At 36.7% G+C, this 22,003-nt stretch overlaps 1 protein-coding gene across 1 annotated transcript; it reads right to left on the bottom strand.

Annotated features, from left to right (window-relative positions):
* Window positions 1-20,349: 20,349 nt before the first annotated feature.
* LOC309969529 (large ribosomal subunit protein P2-like) lies at window positions 20,350-21,095 on the bottom strand. The gene has a single exon (XM_082851365.1). It carries the CDS (start codon window positions 21,040-21,042, stop codon window positions 20,737-20,739), a length of 306 nt encoding a protein of 101 aa, XP_082707491.1. The 5' UTR covers window positions 21,043-21,095; the 3' UTR covers window positions 20,350-20,736.
* Between the last annotated feature and the right edge of the window lie 908 nt (window positions 21,096-22,003).

The following is a 22,003-nucleotide window of genomic DNA, read 5'->3' as shown; positions in this document are numbered from 1 at the left end:
ATTAGGTCCTGTTTGTTTATTTTTGTTTTAATTTCCATTTCTCTAGAGGTGGGTCAAAAAAGATCTTGCTGTGATTTATGTCAAAGAGTGTTCTTCCTATGTTTTCCTCTAAGAGATTTATAGTGTCTGGTCTTACATTTAGGTCTCAAATCCATTTTGAGTTTATTTTTGTGTATTGTCTTAGGGAGTGTTCTAATTTCATTCTTTTATATGTAGCTGTCCAGTTTTCCCAGGACCACTTATTGAAGAGACTGTCTTTTCTCCATTGTATATTCTTGCCTCCTTTGTCATACATTAGTTGAGCACAGGTGTGTGGGTTTATCTCTGGGCTTTCTATCTTCTTCCATTGACCCATGTTTCTGTTTTTGTGCCAGTACCATATTGTCTTGATTACTGTAGCTTTGTAGTATAGTCTGAAGTCAGGGAGTCTGATTCCTCCCACTCCATTATTTTTTCCCTCTAGATTGCTTTGGCTATTTGGGGTTGTTTGTGTCTCCATATAAATTTTAAGATTTTTTATACTAGGTTGGTAAAACATGCCATTGGTAATTTGATAGGGATTGCATTGAATCTGTAGATTGCTTTGCGTAGTATAGTCATTTTCACAATATTGATTCTTCCAATCCAAGAACATGGTATATCTCTCCATCTGTTGGTATGGTATCATCTTTAATTTCTTTCATCAGTCTCTTATAGTTTTCTGCATACAGGTCTTTTGTCTCCCTAGGTAGGTTTATTCCTAGGTATTTTACTTTATTTGTTGCAATGGTAAGTGCGAGTGTTTCCTTAATTTCTCTTGCAGATTTTCACCGTTAGTGTATAGGAATGCAAGAGATTTCTGTGCATTAATTTTTTATCCTGCAACTCTACCAAATTCATTGATTAACTCTAGCAGTTTTCTGGTGGTGTCTTTAGGATTCTCTCTGTATAGTATCATGTCATCTGCAAACAGTGACAGTTTTACTTCGTCTTTTCCAATTTGTATTCCTTTTATTTCTTTTTCTTCTCTGATTGCCATGGCTAGGACTTCCAACACTATTTTGAATAATAGTGGTGAGAGTGGACATCCTTGTCTTGTTCCTGATCTTAGAAGAAATGATTTCAGTTTTTCACTATTGAGAATGATGTTTGTGGTGAGTTTGTCATGTATGGCCTTTATTATGTTGAGGTAGGTTCCCTCTATGCCCACTTTCTGGAGAGTTTTAATCATAAATGGGTGTTGAATTTTCTTAAAAGATTTTTTTCTGCATCTATTGAGATGATCATATAGTTTTTATTCATCAATTTGTTAATATGGTGTATCAGATTGATTGATTTGCCTATATTGAGGAATCCTTGCATCCCTGGGATAAATCCCTCTTGATCATGGTGTATGATCCTTTTAATGTGTTATTGGATTCTGTTTGCTAGTATTTTGTTGAGGATTTTTGCATCTATATTCATCAGTGATATTGGTCTGTAATTTTCTTTTTTTGTAGTATCTGTCTGGTTTTGGTATCAGGGTGGTGGTGGTATCATAGGATGAGTTTGGCAGTGTTCCTTCCTCTGCAATTTTTTGGAAGAGTTTGAGAAGGATGGGTGTTAGCTCTTCTCTAAATGTTTGATAGAATTCACCTGTGAAACCATCTGTCCTGGACTTTTGTCTTTTGGAAGATTTTTAATCACAGTTTCAATTTCATTACTTGTGATTGGTCTGTTCATATTTTCTGTTTCTTCCTTGTTCTATCTTGGAAGGTTATACCATTCTAAGAATTTATCCATTTCTTCCGGGTTGTCCATTTTATTGGCATAGAGTTTCTTGTAGTAGTCTCTTAGGATGCTTTGTATTTCTGCGGTGTCTGTTGTAACTTCTTTTTCATTTCTAATTTTATTGATTTGAGTCCTCTCCCTCTTTTTCTTGATGAGTCTGGCTAGTGGTTTATCAATTTTCTTTATCTTCTCAAAGAACCAGATTTCAGTTTTATTGATCTTTGCTATTGTTTTCTTTGTTTCTATTTCATTTATTTCTGCTCTGATCTTTATGATTTCTTTCCTTCTACTAACATTGTGTTTTGTTTGTTCTTTCTCTAGATCCTATAGGTGTAAGTTCAGATTGTTTATTTGAGATTTTTCTTTTTTTTTGATGTAAGCTTGTATAGCTATAAACTTCCCTCTTAAAACTGCTTTTGCTGCATCCCATTGGCTTTGGATCATCATGTTTTCATTGTCATTTGTCTCTAGGTATTTTTTGATTTCCTCTGTGATTTCTTCAGTGATCTCTTGATTTTTCAGAAACGTATTGTTTAGCCTCCATGTGTTTGTGTTTTTTACGTTTTTTCCCTGTAATTCATTTCTAATCTCATAGCCTTGCAGTCAGAAAAGATGCTTGATACGATTTCAATTTTCTTAAATTTACTGAGGCTTGATTTGTGACCCAAGATGTGATCTTTCCTGGAGAATGTTCCGTGCGCACTTGAGAAGAAAGTGTAATCTGCTGTTTTTGGATGGAATGTCCTATAAATATCAATGAAATCTATCTGGTCTATTGTGTCATTTAAAGGTTCTGTTTCCTTTTTTATCTTCATTTTCAATGATCTGTCCATTGGCGTAAGTGAGGTGTTAAAGTCCCCCACTATTTTTGTGTTACTGTTGATTTCCTCTTTTATAGCTGTTAACAGTTGCCTTATTTATTGAGGTGTTCCTATGTTGGGTGCATATATATTTTTAATTTTTATATCTTCTTGTTCAATTGATCCCTTGATCATTATGTAGTGTCCTTCCTTGTCTCTTGTAACATTCTTTATTTTAAAGTCAATTTTATCTGATATGAGTATTGCTACTTCAGCTTCTTTTGACTTCCATTTGCATGGAATATCTTTTTCCGTCCCCTCACTTTCAGTGTGTATGTGTTCCTAGGTCTGAAATGGGTCTCTTATAGACAGCATATATATGGGTCTTGTTTTTGTATCCATTCAGCAAGCCTGTGTCTTTTGGTTGGAGCATTTAATCCATTCACGTTTAAGGTAATTATCAATATGTATGTTCCTGTGACCGTTTTCTTAATTGTTTGGGGTTTGTTTTTGTAGGTCCTTTTCTTCTCTTGTGTTTCCCACTTAGAGAAGTTCCTTTAGCATTTGTTGTAGAGCTGGTTTGGTGGTGCTGAATTCTCTTCGCTTTTGCTTGTCTGTAAAGCTTTTGATTTCTCCATCAAATCTGAATGAGATCCTTGCTGGGTAGAGTAATCTTGGTTGTAGGTTCTTCTCTTTCATCACTCTAAATATATCATGCCACTCCTTTCTGGCTTGTAGAGTTTCTGCTGAGAAAGCAGCTATTAACCTTTTGGGAGTTCCCTTGTATTTTATTTGTCATTTTTCCCTTGCTGCTTTCAATAATTTTTCTGTGTCTTATTTTTTTGTCAATTTGGTTACTATGTGTCTCAGCATGTTTCTCCTTGGGTTTATCCTGTATGGGACTCACTGCACCTCCTGGACTTGGGTGGCCATTTCCTTTCCCATGTTAGGGAAGTTTTCGACTATAATCTCTTCAAATATTTTCTCAGGCCCTTTCTCTCTCTCTCCTCCTTCTGGGACACTTATAATGCAAATATTGCTGTTTTTAATGTTGTCCCAGAGGTCTCTTAGGCTGTCTTCATTTCTTTTCATTCTTTTTTCTTTATTTTGTTCTTCAGCAGTGAATTCCTCCATTCTGTCTTCCTGGTCACTTATCTGTTCTTCTGACTCAGTTATTCTCCTATTGATTCCTTCTAGTGTAGTTTTCATTCAGTTATTGTATTGTTCATCTCTGTTTGTTTGTTCTTTAATTCTTCTAGGTCTTTGTTAAACATACCTTGCATCTTCTCGATCTTTGCCTCCATTCTTTTTCTGAGGTCCTGGATCATCTTCACTATCATTATTCTGAATTCTTTTTCTGGAAGGTTGCTTATCTCTACTTCATTTAGTTGCTTTTCTGTGTTTTATCTTGTTCCTTCATCTGGTACATAGCTCTCTGCCTTTTCATCTTGTCTATCTCTCAATTATTCTTATTTGGATAATTTTTGTTGTTCCTAACTATTATCATCTCTTGAATTAATTTAATCTCTCTTGGTTTCCCTCCACATTCATTCTGTTACAATGCACCTTGCCAGGAAATGTCTTTCTGAAAGAACACATCTGTATCTATAGAAGTTCTGTGGTAACATCTGAGCATGATAGAGTCTGGGGTGACGCTGGAGGAATTTATGAGATTTACAGGTAAAAGGGATGTATATTACTAGTCCATTAATTATCTTAGCTGGTTGTTGTCAGACAGTGGACCCAGGTGAGAATTCCAATGTGAACTTGATTGTGTTACTTTTGTCTTGTGGAGACCTCATTTCCTTATTTGTAAATTGGAGTTCATAGCAAATGCTTTATTGTGCTATTATCAGCCAAATTAAGATAGTGTGATGTAGCTGACACTTCGTAGGTCTTCAATGTATATTAAAGCAAAACTCTAAAACAACTTAAATTTGAATAGTTAAACAGTACCAGGCAGTAATTTGATTTTTCTAGAAGCAAATTTGTGTGTTACACTTAAGGATCAATTCAGTGAAAAGTGACAAAAACTGGGTGGCATGCGTAGTTAATTTTGGAGTGAGCTAAGTGACTGACTTAATAATGTAATTAGCAGGAGCTAGATAATTAAAGAGGGGTGAAGAAGAGTTCCTGAAAAGGTCCAAATTTGTCCCAGACATTGGCATCAATAAGAAAATGGATGTGAAATTGTTCCATAAAATGTGAAGTTCAATAGAAATATTTGCACTTTTTTCTTATTTTGAGAGATGTCATGATTCTAGAAGAACAAAAGGGCTTTGGAATTAGGCAGCCTGAAATTTGTATGTCACACTTGCCATTTAATAACTGTCATATTGAATATTTTAAACCTTATCTCTATCTCATTTCCTTTTAGGGAGAATTGGAAAGTTAATTCCAACTTTGCAAGACTGTTAGAATTAGCATGTGAAATAACTTCACATAGTTGCTTTCTGGTAGATTGCATTATTGATCTCAATTTCTTCTCTTTCTCTCTATGTTTGCTGCATGAATTTGCAGTTTATCCTTCTAGAGGTGGGTCTCCTCCCTTTGACTTGAGTATGGACTTCTATCCTGAATTGGCAGAAGATATGACACAAGTGGAGGCTGGAAATGTACTTGCATGATTCTACTTGCCCTCTTGTGCCTCTTCCATTACCATCAGAGGAGCTTCCTGTGATTTGCTGATGACCCTTCGAGCTGGCACCCAGAATGAAGACATATGTGGGAGACCAGAGCCTAACCCACAGTGAGGAATCAAACTTGGACCCATGGTTTGAAGCAGAGATCCCCACTTAAATTGGCTGATCCACTTGAGAGAAAGAACACTCACAGAGTTCCAGTAAGATTGTTACACAGTGCTATAGTGAGGATAGATGACTGATTATCTGACGCATACCATGTGCTTTAAATAAGTGTATATGATAATTTATATGATTATTAGTGACAATGGTATGATCATCTTTGAAGAGGAAGTTGAGCAAAGCAAGAGCATAAATAATTAAATAAAGAGTTTTTGTTTTTGAGCAGATTACTCTTGTGGCATTTTTAAAGATCACAAAGGATGGGAGACACAGATATTCATGTTTCCCCGGTTCCCAGAAATAACTTTATACATTGTCTAAACTGAATCCCATAAGCATGGATTAGAATTAATAAAATGGATAACGAAATACAAATCAACAAGTATGATTGTTGTGTTGTAGCCAATCTGAAGTGCAGAGAAAGTGCTATTAGAAAATTCTGTAAATAATACAAACCTTGCTCTGGGTTTACACTTTTGATGAATAGGAGTAACCCATGCCAGGGAGCTCTGCACTGTAGAGATCCCATGCTCACTATCAATCAGACCTGAGTTCAAATCTTATCTCTTCCCTTTCCTAGCTAGGTGGCTTGATCCAAAGAAATAGGCACTCTGTGTCTTATCTCAACTGTAACATCTTAATTAAATGTGTGAATTAAGCAAGATTATAATGGTGCTTGACACATTGCTTATCTAAGGGTGAGCAGTAAAGCATGGTCAACTGTATAATTCAGACTCCAGTTTAGCACCCCTTAGCAAAGTGTGAGGATAGAATGTCAACATTGACCATTCAGGTCCAGAGTCACAGCCATAATCTTCTGTAGCCAGCCCTTGTTTTCCTAACTGGGGTCTCCAGTGGGCTTCTTACAGTAAGTCCATTTTCTTTCCACTTGAAGCCTCTAGTGTCACAATTTAAACCCAGCAGCTCCTCAGAGTATGCACAGTTTGGTGCCCTGTTGCTTTCTGCCTCGAAAATCCGAATGCATGTGGACACCACAGGTGGCTGTCTCTGGAGTCAGTTTCTTCTTCTTTTTTTTTTTTTTTTTTTTTTTTTTTTGCTGTATGCAGGCCTCTCCCGTTGCGGAGCACAGGCTCCGGACGTGCAGGCCCAGCGGCCATGGCTCACGGGCCCAGCCGCTCCACGGCATGTGGGATCTTCCCGGACCGGGGCACGAACCCGCGTCCCCTGCATCGGCAGGCGGACTCTCAACCACTGCGCCACCAGGGAAGCCCTGGAGTCAGTTTCTTTTCTACAGCTTTCTGCCCTCAAGCATTTCTTTGTTTTAGAGAAACTAGATTTTCAAAATGGATCCATACCCAGAGAGTTTACACATCTTCATAAAAAGTATCATGTACTAAATAATGAAATGTATTTGTGAATGCCAAAAACACTGTAAGCAAATTACATAGCAACCCACTCTGTAAAGAATCAGAGTATTTTTCTTCCATTTAAATGCATTAAAAGAGCAATTTCCTGATCCTTCAAGGGTAAGTGAAAATTCTAACCATTTATTTTTATAATTGAGTCTGTCATTTGGTATGCACTTAAAAAAATACTGTACATGTTCTTTTGGCCACTTCTAAAAGGGGCATCATCCATTACCTAACCTGTATAATATGGGGGAGAACAACTGAAATGTACAGCTTGGAAAATGGAATTTAGGCAGGATATATTAAGCATGGACAGAATTATGCACCAAGGTGCTGGTAAGCCTGAATACACTAAATGTTTTTGGTTTTTTTTTTCCCCTTGGATACTATTCAACCCTATCTTTTTGGTTTTAGAATTAAATGAAAGTAGAAATACGCTAATGAAGCCTCTTAATGCCAAAAGCAATGGAATTGTATTGAGCCATTAAAAGAAAAATTGGTAAGACGTTACTGAGTATGAAGACATTACAGGTATATTCTTTGAATTTTATTCCAAACTTATTCTCCTTGGTGGCTATTAATAGCACCTCATAATTTGCTCATTTTTTTTTCTCAAAAAGAAAAATTTCCCCAAAGAGAGGCAGATCACCATTATTTGTATGGCTTCAGTACATTTCTAGTACTCCCTTTAATTGAGAATATTGCCAAAGTCATACTTACTGGGAAATTAAAGAGTGCTTTGCCTAAATAAGGGTGTTCAAAAATGGTATTTTATGGTTCTTTTGAGGATACCATCTTCAAATGTTGAAATGAAAGGATAAACCTTTTCCCAGAACTCTTAAAACCAGTGATAATGGCATAACAACATGGCTCTTTCTTTTGCTATGGCTGATTTCCACTGGAGGGACTCTCCCTTGTCTGAGGTTCTAGGTTAATCTGAGCTCAGTTCTGTTGTCTCTGCTGCAAGTTCCAGATCAGAATTCTTCTAAGCTGCCTGTCTTATGTGCTAGGCAATCTTTGTAGGTCTATTTCCCACCCTGTATTTTCACTTCTATGTGTCCCTCTTCTCCTCTCTCTCCCATGATACTGTTTGTCATTCTTTGTAAGCATGAAATCATACTAGAAGTTTAATGAACAGAAAATACTATAAAGCACATAGAGCAAATATTAAAATGTCTGGATTGTGAATGGATATTGACAGTGCAAACACAACCTCAGGTCACTTGCCTTATTTTCTTATCTTTAATCCAACTACCACCTCCCTTCTCAGGGCTTGGAAATACAGCCTTGTGGGGGTAAACTTCTTTGCCTGAGCCTACACAGTTCCTGGATTCCTAGAACAATCTCTGTTGTAATGGTTTGGGGATCCTTCAGTATCCTAGTTGTGTACTTCTCAATGTTCATTCTTCTCCAGGGTTAGATTAGAGGGCAGATGGGAAACAACTTACTCAGATTCACATCAGAAGAACGTTCTTCTCTGTCCCTAAAACTTAGGACCTTTTCCCCAAATATATTTCTCCTTCTCCTATTTATAAATACCCCAAAAGGTAGCCCTCTACCCACCTGCACCAGAATCATCCAGGGGTGCTTTTAAAAATATTCAAATTCTTGGGCTGCTCTCTATAAATCTACTGAGCCAGAATTTTAGAAAGTGGGCCAGGGAATTGAAATAGTTAAAAACTCTCCAGGTGATTCCTATACACATTAGAATGTGTGGACTGCCACAATAAATGGCACCATTAGCCACTCAATTGTTCATGCCAAACTCTGACAGCCAATCCCGATGATTTTATGACTTTCACCCTCCCCACGTTTAATCAATAACCTAATCTACAAATTTAGCTCTTAGGGATGTCATGATTATAAAAGATACCATCTGAGACAGTGATTTATAATCTGATTAGGTAGGACACTGAAGCATTAAATTAATTAATTCCTATGTGCAATTTTCACAAAACTTAAAGATAAATACTCCTTAGGGAATAAGATGCTGAGTCATTGAACAAGATGTTAAATCAAAGCTTGAGTGAAGTCTAATCTACCAGATTCCCTCATCCCTGCCGGGTTCCTAGCTCCTCTTGTTTATCATTTCCCAATTACCTTTCCAAATCTCAAAATAGACACTGTAACCTTCCTTAATTCCTGTTTTTGGTCAAAAAGCACAGTGTATTTTACTTTAGTACCTTAAGGATCATTGTGTTAAATCATGTGTTCTGCTTCAACGTGATAGGAACTAATTTTCCAGAAACTTAAATAGCCCAGAGCATTTTATTTTTATTACAAAGTAAGACAGAGAATAGAAACTTGAGGCTGATTTTGCTTGTAACTGTGTCTTATATTGCCATTTGCTTGAATTGCTTCCTGGCAGAATCCTTTCATAATGACCATAGATACAGCTAATGCTTCTGAATGTATTTCTTGGTTTCTCTAGTGTCTGTTTTGTTACTTAAAATCTTAATTTAATACCATGTTTTTGCTTATCTAAATGTCCAACATTTATTTATAACTTCTTAAAATTAGCACTTACCTTTTCCTGATTGCAATGATGACTAATGGATGTATTTTGTAAAACAAAGGAAAGTATAAGGGCAAAAAGAAAATCAACTATAATTCTACAAAGCATGTATCGCTACATAAAATAGGGCTTAAAGAGGAGTCTGTGAACCTCTAAGCATTTACTAAGCTCATAGCTCCCTTTTTAGGAAAAGTGGAAATAAATGTCTATTAAGCACATACTTTGTGCCAGGCAAGTGCTGAGAGCTAAGCACTTAGTAGTGAATGATTCAGATACAGATGCTCTAGATGCTCTCATGGAGAGTGCAGTTCTGAATTTTATTTTATTTTCTATTTTTTGTTTTGGCTGAAGTTGCTGTGGGCATTCCATTAAGTAAATGATGTCCTATCCTAACCCAATTCACTGGTTCAACAATCATTTACTGAGTACTATTTTAGTCATCATAAGTAACGCTAGCTGCTTTAAGGAAACACCTTAAAATCTCAGTGGCTTAAAATAAGATGACCTCCTTTCTGGTTCATATTTCAATCTGATGGGGATTGGACTCCTCTCCAAGCAGTGCACTGGGGATTCTTACAACTTCTATGTCACAAATGCCACCATTTTTAGCACAGACCTTCATGGAAGAATGTGGATTATCACACGAGATTGTTACAAGGACCAGAGCTGAAGTGGCTTATATTGATATTACATACAGTCACATTCCTTTGGGCAGACTTAAGTCACATGCCCCCCAACCTAACTGCAAATGAGGGAGAGGAGAGTGAAAGGGGATTCTGTGAATACTTAGCTTTATCTCTGCCACAGCTCACCAAATGTCCCTCTCAGTATTTTCCCACACATAGAACACTCCCTACTCCCATTTTTTCCCTAAGGAATACAACCACAAATCACATCTAGTCAAGGTCCCGTGTCACTGGATAATGTGCAGTCCATTCCGTCACATTTTTTTGGCCCTCCTTTTGGCTTGATGGTATAGAGAATAAAGAGATAAATGTTCTACTGCCCCAAACTCGTATACAATTGTGGAACAGGGACGGTCTAACAGCAGTAAACACAGGCAGAAGATAAGAATGGGGACACCCCACAGTCCCTGCACTGCAGTAATCTGCAATCCCGGTGAACAGATACTGAGGAGGCTTCCTGCCTTAGAGGTAATAAAAGGGGGAAGATGCCCTAATTAGTCAGAGGAAGAACTTATCTCTGAAAATAATTTTCAATAAGACATAGAAGTAAAATTTAAAAGACATGAAAAATATCAAGCATATGTGGGTTGTTGGAAAGAGGATATCATCCATAAAATGTCTGGAACAATGTCTGTCATATAATTAACATTTATTTAACATAAGTTAACAGGATCAGTTGTATATTTTGGCTGCAGGTAATAAAAGATTAATTCAAACTGGCTTTAAAAATCAGGAAATTTATTATCTCATAAATGCTGAAATTCAGACACACTGCAGACTTCAAAGCTGGGTTACTTAATGGCCCTGCTTTCTTTTCTTATTTTTGCTCTGTTGCAGGGATCCTCATAAGGGGACTAGCCAGCTCCAATAGGGGCAGCACACTTTCTTGATCATGTATTGTGGGATAAAAGCAAAAGACTTTGCCTTAACTCTGGGATGAGTTTCTTCCCTTCAGCCTGGGTCTATCAACTTAGGTCACACTCTCATTCTGGACCAATAAAAATCCCCAGTATAGTATCACATGCTGATCGATTTGACCTTAGAATCCACCCCAAGAGCTGAAATGGGCTCCGCATCCTTGAGTTACATGGGCCATATGAGGTTGAGTAGATACCTGGGTAAGGCAGGAGTCGTGACCAGGCAGACAACCATGAGTGTCCATGTCACTTACTATGTGTCAAGTGTTGTGCCAATTGTTGGATATCTTAAGATATGTGTGCCACAAGTTAAAACAAAACAAAACAAACCTATCTACTCCTGGCTGAGGAAAGCTCAGGGTATTTGGGGAGTGCATGTAAAAGACACACAGTTTGGAGGAGGTAAGTCAGGAAGGGCACGATAGAGGAACAGTGACCACAATGGGTTAGGCTGTGAAGGGGGATGGAGGGAATTCCAGAGGTAGCAGTTTATGGAAAATTCCAGAAAAAAGTAAGCATGGGGAAGACCAGAGAAAATGCAAGTGTCTTAGACCTGCACTGTCTGGTATGGTAGCTACTACCTGTATGTGGTTATTGAGCACTTGAAATGTGGCTAATGCCTCACGTTTGAATGATGACTTTTTGAATTGAGATATAATTGGCATATAACATTGTGAAAGTTTAAAACGTGTTGATTTGATATATGTAAATATTGCAATACGATTACCACTGCAGTGTTATCTAACACCTCTGTCACATCACATAATTACCATTTCTTTTTCGTAGTGGGAACAATTAAGATATATCTTTTGTCAGCTTTGGAGTTTATAATGCAGTGTTATTGTCTGTAATCATATGCTGTGCATTAGAGCTCCGGGACTTATTTAACTACTAGTTGCAAATGTCTACCTTTAAACAATATCTCCGTAATTCCCCTACCCACCCACCCCCCCCCCCCAAGCTCCTGGAAACCACTGTTCTACTTTTTTGTTTTTACGAGCCTGGCTTTTTTAGATTCCATGTTTCAGTGAGATCATAAAGTATTTGTCTTTCTCTATGTGACTTATCTCATTTAGCATAATGCCCCCAAGGTCCATCCATGTTGTCACAAATGGCAGGATTTTCTTCTTTCTCATGGCTGAATGGTATTCCATTGTGTATATATATATATATATATATATATATATATATATATATATACATACACATATACCACATCTTCTTTATCTGGAATTAAGAATGCCAGCTATTGGGTTAAATAGAGTATTTTATTAAAACTCACTTTACCTGTCTCTTTTTTACTTTTAAAGTGTGGCTTACATTATATTTCTATTGGGCAACGCTGGCTTAGACAGACTGAAATGAAAAGTATGAGGAGGGATATGGAAAGAGGTGAGGTTGGGGCATTCAGCAGAGGCTGACTATACTGGGTCTTGAATGGTATGCGGTGGCATTTAAATGTTATCATTTTATCATTGTGGATACACTGAAGTTCTGATGTGCATTTCAGCAAGTTCACTGTCTGCTTTTGGAGAAAGGAATAAAAGGGGGGAAAGCAACTGGCAGGGAGCCCAGAAGACAGTCGCAGTAATTCAGGCAAGTAGTGAAGATGCCTGAAAAAGCAGTAGGGATGATGAATGTACAGTATGTAAGGTGATAGAATCAGCAGAATTTCATGATTGATGAGATGCTTGGGCAGGGCTGAAGGAGAATGTAGTAGGACTCCTGGGTTTCTGGCTTAGGTACCTGGGCTTTTGTTTTCATTAATATAGGAAACACATAAGAGGGAGAAGGTTTAAAGTAAAAGTTTACAAAAAGGCCACGTGGTGGGAGAGGGAGAAAACAAAGAAACCAAGCAAGCAAGCAAGCAACTAAAAACATGACTGGTTGTAGGGATTGGAGAGAATTGTTTCTGTCACGCCTTCACCAATATAGCCTCTTTGGAGTATAGGATCAATGAGGCTATTCTTGATGTTTATTTTTTTAAATCCTTTTGTTTTGGGGTGTTATTCTTCTGAGTTATTTTCTTTCCTGGTGTTAGGCACAAAGCATGTTTTTATTCCCACAGTTTCTCTAAGTTCACTTATTCTCTAACTCTTATTAATGAGTAAAGAATCTAAGTGTCTGAGAGTATCTCAGTGTGTCTCATTAGTATTAGTGGGCAGGTAATTTGGGTGTTTACTCATATCAGGAGCTAAATTATCTCTGTGACTCAGCATTTTCACTGTGGTTTTGGCTTGTCACAGCAGAATGTTCAGCCTGTTTCAATTTTCTTTTCAGTTGCTAGGCTCAGAATGGAAGGAGCTTTGGAATCTAAATTGTTTTGTGGATTTTTCTTGCCCTATATCCTATACTATATTATGCTCTACTCTACTATACAGCTACCTGTGTTTGAATATATAAATATGATTTTATTTTCCTGGAGAGATATTGAAAGACAGGAAGACTTTTATGTCCTTTTTGGTGTTTGGATTCATTGGCGAAACTGATGTGGCTGAAGCATCCTTCAGGAGACAGAATGCATATGGCTGACAGAGGCTGCTTTCGTGAGTTTGAGGAAGGGAAGTCTTTTGATTATAATGGCACATTTTCCTGAATCACTTTGATAAGGCTTTTGTTATATTTTAAACCAATATTTCACCAGAGCAGAGATGAAAAGCCTAATTTTTTCTTTCAGAATTTTGGATAGTGTCAGGTCAATAATATACACAAGTATATGTGGGATTTTCAGGGATAAACAGACAGTTTTATTGATGAGGGACCATTAATAAGCCCTCTTTCTGAGGCTAACCTAAATCCAGCAAATTATTTTGTGGCCCTTTATTCTGAAATTAATCTATTTTCTCCTTCAACACTCATATTAATAAATTCATAATAACCACGAGAGCTTCTGTGAGTTGAGCATCTACCATGTGTCAACCACTTTATATGTATGTTTCTCTGATTTGTAAAGCAACAGTACCAATTAGGCATTTTTATCCCCATTTTATTATTTTTATTGGACTTCAGAAACAAATAATTGGATTTGATAAAATCTCTAGTTCTGGATATACTCTCATTGTTGGTAAATGAAGTCTCCTTTGCTTATTTGTTTTGTATAATATTATAAATGCTCATGAACCTACCATCAAACAATGAAACTAGGACTTTGATGGCAACTGACATCTCCTGTGTAACATTTTTTCTTTCCTCTGGTTCCTCTCATCTGAGGGAACCTCTATGCTAAAACTAAAACTAAATCTATATCTAAATCTGCTTAACAAATGGTTAAGCAAATACAAATACATGTGCGTGCGTGTGCGCACCCTCCCTACAAATGAACTGAGACCCTTATCTCACACCATACACAAATATTAACTCAAAATGGACCATAGACCTAAACGTAAGAGCTAAAACTGTAAACTTCCAGAAGAAAACATAGATAAAATCTTTGTGACTTTGGGTTAGGCAAAGGGTTCTTAGCTATGGCACCAAAAGCACAGCTGTAAAAGAAAAAAATCGGTACATTGGAATTCGCTAAAATAAAAAAAATGCTGTAATTAAATAAAAATCATTTCAAAAAGGAAAAGACAAATGTAAAATGTTTTCAAATAAAAAATGTAATAAAAGACTTGTATCCAGAATACAAGAACTCTTTAAAGTCAATAATGGGCAAACAAACAATTCAATTAAAATTTGATCAAAAGACTTGAAAAGACATTTCAGGAAAGTAGATACACAAAAGACTAATAAACATATGGTAAATATGATCAAAAGCAGTAGTTATTAGAGAAATGAGAATTACAACCACAATTAGATACTACTTCATACCCGCTAGGATGACTATAAACAAAAAGGTAATACCAAGTTTGGTGAAGATGTGGAAAAACAGGAACCTCATAAATCAATGGTGGGACTTTAAAATGATTCAGACATTTTGGAAAAATGTTTCAAAGTTAAAAATAAACTGATCATATAGCTCAATAATTTTATTAGTAAGAATCCTCTGAAGAGAAATGAAAACATTGGTCTACACAGTAAGTCCCCTACATACGAACCTTCAAGTTGTGAACTTTCAAAGATGCCTTCGCATGTCCAATCACATGTTAGTTCACGTGTTTGGCATACATTGTCACATGTGTGCATCCTCTACAAGTGGTTGTGCTCTTGTGTACTTTACTGTACAGTTCTATATAGAGTACAGTAGTACAGTATCTTTATTTCAAGCCCAGGATGTCCCGAAGCAAGCATCAAAGCAGCAGTATATAGCCGATTGTGCTGGTTGGGTACCTAGGTTAACTTTGTTGGACTTACGAACAAATTGGATTTACGAATGCTCTCAGAACAGACCTGGTTTGTATGTAGGGGACTTACTGTATTCTTTCGGCATGTACTTTTGTTTGCTCAATACTATCTTATTAAGATTAATTCTTTTGTTTGTGTAGCTGTAATTCATACAATTTTACTATTGTGTAATAATCTATTGCAAAAAAATTTACTTAATTATACTCCTATTAATGATTTTTGCTATTATGAAAAATACCGTCATGTTCATTCTTACATCTCCTAATATACATTTGTGATTTTTCTTTTGCATATATAAGAATTTCAGGACATTTTGATGTTTGTTACCAGACACTTGGTGTTCCTTGATACTGTTGTGAATGATATATTTTTAATAGTCCATAATATACATTAGAGATCACTCTTTGTGTTGTATAATTTTATGGGTTTTAACAAATGTAGAATGTCATATATCCATCATTACAATATCACACAAAATACTTTCATTCCCTAAAAATCCCCTGTACTCCATTTATTCAACCCTCTCTCTACCTTTGCTTGAATCCCTGGCAACCACTGACATTTTTACTGTCCCTATAGTTTTGCCTTTTCCAAAATGCCATATAAATGGAAACATATAGTGTGTAGTTTTTTTGGACTGGCCATTCAAAATGTTTTTATTTTTTCTTTTCCTCTTTTTCTCTCGATTAATATTGCCAGAATTTAGTCTATTTTCTTAGCATTTTCAAAGGTCTAATTTTTAGCTTTATTGATCTCAAAACTTCATCAATTTCTGGTCTTATATTATCTCTTTCCTTCTAATTTCTTTGGGTTTATTTTGTTGTTTATTTTAACTTCTTAAGTTGGACCCTTAACTATTGATGTTTAGATTGTATTATTTTCTTATACAAGTACATAATGCTACAAAATTTCCTCAATTTACAATGTGTCAACTCTAACAATTTAGGTGTAGTCCACAAGTTTTGATACATAGTGTGTCATTATTAAGCAGTTCTAGATAATTATATCTTCTCATGAGTTATTTAGATACATTTTTGTTTGGATTTTAAAATGTGTGGAAATTTTTTATTTTTTGTAATTTTTAACTAATTTGCATTATGATCAAGAAATAGTCTGTTTTATACCTATTCTTTTTATATATATATAAATTTATTTATTTATTTTTGGCTGTGTTGGGTCTTCGTTTCTGTGTGAGGGCTTTCTCTAGTTGCGGCTAGTGGGGACCACTCTTCATTGTGGTGCGCGGGCTTCTCACTATCGCGGCCTCTGTTGTTGCGGAGCACAGGCTCCAGATACACAGGCTCAGCAGTTGTGGCTCATGGGCCTAGTTGCTCCGCGGCATGTGGGATCTTCCCAGACCAGGGCTCAAACCTGTGTCCCCTGCATTGGTGGGCAGATTCTCAACCACTGCGCCACCAGGGAAGCCCCTATACCTATTCTTTGAAATTTATGGAGGCTTGCTCTATATTATTTTTTTAATTAAAAAAAATATTTATTTATTTATTTTTAATTTTTATTGAAGTATAGTTGATTTATAATGTTGTATTAGTTTCAGGTGTACAGCAAGTGAATCAGTTATACATATACATATATCCTTGACAAGAAGATTTTTTTCTCAAGTGTTTAAGTTCAGCATTACACATATATCTATGTAGAAGTCAAGTATCATAATTGTGTTTAGATCATATATATGCTTATTTATGTGCTATCTGATTGATCTATTAATAAGTGAGAAAGTCACATTGAAATTTCCCACTCTGATGATGGATTTATCTATTTATAAATGTTACTCTATCATTTTATTTTATAATATACATGAAACCACTTTTTTAGTTGTACATATGTTTAAAATTTTATATCTTCCATTATGGTGAATGGAAACTTCAGCAATAAGAAACTTCTCTATTCCTAGTAAAGATTTTTAAATTTAAAGCCCATTTTGTCTAATACTAAAGTAGCTGTACTAGCATTTGTTTTTTCTTTAGAACTTGGTTATCTCTTTTTGCATCCTTTTAATTTCAACCTTTTAAATTTTTTTTGGTTTAAGTGTGTTTCTTCCGTACAGATTAAAAAATAAACAAACCTGCCAATCTCTGTCTTTTACTTGGTGAGTTTATTCTTCTTCTATTTATTGAAATTCTTAATATAATATTTGGAATTATTTCTATTATCTTTATTTATTGTTCAATTGCCCTACCTTTTGTTTGTTTCTTATAATTACTGTTTTGTAAGAATTGATGTACATGTCTTTGCCCTCAGACACAAATTTTTGCGTGCTATTTATTTCCCCTTTTCTCAAATTCTAGACTATTAATATAATACAGAATTTTAATTATGTGTTATTATGTAAATACTTTTTTGGTATTTTAATTTTTTTGAGAAATACAAACAATTGTTCTCTCTGTATTAGTAATATGTAATATATAGAGATTTCTCTTACATCATCTTCTTTGCTTCTCCTCTTTTAACATTTCCTCCAAAATGTTTCCAATGAAGTAACTATGTGTCAAATCTTCTGAAGTCTTTATCTAAGAGGTTTATCTACCCTGTTAACACACACACAAACACACAACACAAACATAAATAAATATATATATTCTCTCATTTGAACAGCAATTTGGCAAGATATAAAATTCTAGATTCAAAATTATTTGCATTTAGTGGAGAGGGATAAATTGGGAATTGGGATTAACAGATATACACTACTATATATAAAATAGATAGCCAACAAGGACCTATTATATAGCACAGGGAATTATATTCAGTGTCTTGTAATAACCTATAATGGAAAAGAATCTGAAAAAGAGAATATATATATATATATATATATATATGTATGTCACTTTGATGTATACCTGAAATATTGTAAATCAACTATACTTCAACAAAACAAACAAAATTATTTACCTTTAATTCTTTAAAAATATTCTTTTATTGATTTCTCAACTCCAGTGTTGCAGTTAAGAAGACTGAGGTCAATATGATCTTTCCCTTTGAATATGATGTTCTCTTTTTTTGTTTTTCTGGAGATTTTAGAATCTTCTATTTATCTTTTATTTTCTTAAATTTTCCTATAAAATGACTTTTCATGTCTCTTTTGACATTCTATAGAGTTTTCCAGTCAGATGTTTCCTTCCTTCCTTCCTGTTATTCTGGGGAATTTAATTCAATTATTCCTCCAAATATTTTCTTCTATTGGATGTTTTTTCCTTCTGTGATTCCTATTATTCAGACACTGGCACTTAAAATTTTTATCAGTTTTTTGCCTTTCCTCCTTTTTTCTGGAATAACTCTTTAACACGATGTTACCACCCGGTAATTTGTTCTTTTGCTGTATTCACTTTTTTTCTTTACCAGTGTATTTACTCATAGGTAGCCCAACTGCAAGATTAAGGGCATAGTCCTCCAGACTGCCAAGTCAGCCCAGGATTTCTGACACTAGCTGCAGGTTTATGTGTCCCCAGGGATACCCTCACTTCACACTACCTAGTTATAAATTCAAGGGTCACCATGGACTTCCCCAGATTCAATAATTTGCTAGAATGACTTACAAAACTCAGGAAAGTGTTGTAGTTATGATTATAGTTATATCATAGCAAAAATATAACAAATCAGAACTGGACAAAGGAAGAGATGCAGAAGGTGGAATCTGGGACTAGGAGGCTCCGATACGTAAAACTTCTGTGTCCTTAGGGCTCATTACCCTTTTGACTTTGGTATGTGGCCATACGCAGAGTACTCCCAGCCTAGGAAGCTCAGCCCAGTGTCAGTGTCCAAAGTATTTATTGAGGCTTCATTACATAACCATTATTGATTGAGTTATTGCCCATACAATTGAACTCAATCTCCAGCCGCCGCACCCCCCACCCCCCAACAACCAACCGTCTAATTGCAAGGTTGGTCTTTCTGCTCTCGGCAGCCCCCACCCTGAGTCATCTTATTAGCATAAACTTTCAGTTTCAAGGGGACCATCAGGAATAACAAAGACACTTCCATCATTTGGGGAATTCCATGCATTTACAGGTTATTTCCCAAAGACCAAATATCTCTTTGGGTAAAGTTAATTTTTTGCTGTGCAGTGTTGGTTCATTTTGAAAATTGTCTTTCCATACCCAATATTTCTAACTAGATATCTTAAATTATTTTTTAAAATGTTTCATATCAATATTATAGATATTATATATATATATGTATATACATATATATATATATATATATATATTTTTTTTTTTTTTTTTACGCAGGTCTCTCACTGTTGTGGCCTCTCCCGTTGCGGAGCACAGGCTCCAGACGCGCAGGCTCAGCGGCCATGGCTCACGGGCCCAGCTACTCTGCAGCATGCGGGATCCTCCCGGACCGGGGCACGGACCCACGTCCCCTGCATCGGTAGGTGGACTCTCAACCACTGTGCCACCAGGGAAGCCCCTATAGATATTATATTTACTATAAAATTTCTTGTTCTGTTATTTTTATTTTGTTTTATTTTCATTTCTCTAGAGGTGGATCAAAAAAGATCTTGTGGTGATTCATGTCAAAGAGTGTTCTTCCTATGTTTTCCCCTAAGAGTTTTATAGTGTCCAGGCTTACATTTAGGTCTTTAATCCATTTTGAGTTTATTTTCATTTATGGTGTTAGGGAATGTTCTAATTTCATTCTTTTACATGTAGCTGTCCAGTTTTCCCAGCATCACTTATTGAAGAGGCTGTCTTTTCTCCACTGTATATCCTTGCCTCCTTTGTCGTAGATTAGCTGACCATAGGTGTGTGGGTCTGTTTTGTTTAATATCTCTGCCTGTGATGGTATCTATTATATAGTTCATTGTTTCTTTTGTTTTTTCAGCTTTATTGAGGTATAACTGGTATACAAAAAACTGCACATAATTAATTTATACAATTTGGTGGGTTTGGACAGATGAATACACTCACAGTACCACCACCACAATCAAGGGAATAAACCTATCCATCACCTCCAAAAGCTTCCTTGTATCCCCACCCCACCCCCTTTTTTGGTAAGAATACTTAACGTGAGATCTACAGTTAATGAATATTGGGGTACAGAATGCCTTACTATTAATTGTAGGCACTGTGCTGTACAGCTGATCTCTGGAGCTTACATCACTGTTTTCTTCTGAAGTGGTTGTACTTCTTTGTTGTCAAGGTCCTTGTTAAGATAAAGGGATGAACATCAGAACCCTTTTTTGTAACAATCCAGGTGAGTTCAAAGGACAAGAGGGAGAGCTTTCATGTGAAGAACTACAGAAAAGCACAGGTCATCACTCTTCCTCTGCACTGAACAGCTCTTCAGTGAGTATTTTATTCTCGGCTGCTTCTCCTCACCCCTATGTTGGGGAGGAGACTTTCCCCACTGAGGTTTGAGAAGGAAGGGGCAGGGGACTGAATACCTGGGCTACTTTTCACTGCTCCTCTCTGAGAGCTTCTGTGCAGCCATGCTGAGTTTTAAGGAGTGGGCATTGATGGTCTCAAGGCAACAGCTGGACTCAAAGGGCTTTTCCTATTTTTTTTTTCTCCTTTTTTTTTGTTTTGTTTTACATAAAAAGGGGTTTATTTGCAGGGGAGCAGGACTCTAGTCAAACGAGCCAAATCCCATGTCGTCATCTGACTCCTTCCTCCTTCTTCTCCTCCTCTGCTGCTGCTGGGGCAGAACCCGCAGCAAGAGCTGCAGCTCCTGGGGCAGCAGAGACGACCACAGCCCCGCCAGCGGTCATGCTGACCAGCTTGTGGATACCCTGGGCAATGACGTCCTCAATGTTCTTGCCGTTCAGCTCACTGATGACCTTGTTGAGCCGGTCGTCGTCCGCCTCGATGCGCACGCTGTCCAGGATCTTCTGGATGTCCTTGGCACTGGGGGAGGTATTGCCCCCAAGAGCGGCCAGCAGGTAGGAGGCAACGTAGCGCATCTTGGCGGCGGCAGAGGAGCCTCGTGCGTGCGACCTCGGCAGCGTCAGGGATGGAAAGGGGCTTTTCCTAATTTAGCCTTCCTGATCCCACTGGCTGGACCCCATCTCCTATCTACGCAATATTTCAAACAGCTCTCCCTCTCTCCAAGTGCTTGCCACAGTTGTCTCTTTTATTCCTCAGGTTTCTAAGTTTCAATAGTTCCCCCACGTACCATTGATCTTAGGAAAAGGAGCCAGCAGGCTGTGCTAATTCTGCTTCTTATTATAAATCAGAATAAAATACTAGTTTTTGACCCATATCACAAAGAAGAGACATTATAGTTTAAGTTAAAGTGCTCAAGAATCTATCCTAATAAGGAGTTAAACCAGATTTCAAATTTCACTCAAATTCAAAGTCTATGTTCTTTCTATTTCTCTGTCTCTAGGAGGGTTTAGACTAGACTGAGTTTACCTTTTTGTGGTTTTGTAGCAATTAAGCCTTTCTTTTTTTTTTTTTAAACATCTTTATTGGAGTATAATTGCTTTACAATGGTATGTTAGTTTCAGCTTCACAACAAAATGAATCAGTTATATATATACATATGTTCCCATATCTCTTCCCGCTTGCGTCTCCCTCCCTCCCACCCTCCCTATCCCACCCCTCCAGGCGGTCACAAAGCACCGAGCTGATCTCCCTGTGCTATGCGGCCACTTCCCACTAGCTATCTACCTTACGTTTGGTAGTGTATATATGTCCATGCCTCTTTATCGCTTTGTCACCGTTTACCCTTCCCCCTCCCCATAGCCTCAAGTCCATTCTCTAGTAAGTCTGTGTCTTTGTTCCTGTTTCACCCCTAGGTTTTTCATGACATTTTTTTTTCCTTAAATTCCATATATATGTGTTAGCATACAGTATTTGTCTCTCTCTTTCTGACTTACTTCACTCTGTATGACAGACTCTAGGTCTATCTACCTCATTACA

The sequence above is a fragment of the Leucopleurus acutus genome (assembly GCF_964270905.1).
Source record: "Leucopleurus acutus genome assembly, chromosome: 12".
Classification (NCBI taxonomy): domain Eukaryota; kingdom Metazoa; phylum Chordata; class Mammalia; order Artiodactyla; family Delphinidae; genus Leucopleurus; species Leucopleurus acutus.
Note: the sequence above shows the minus strand (reverse complement) of the source record. Positions and strands in the feature narration are given on the sequence as shown.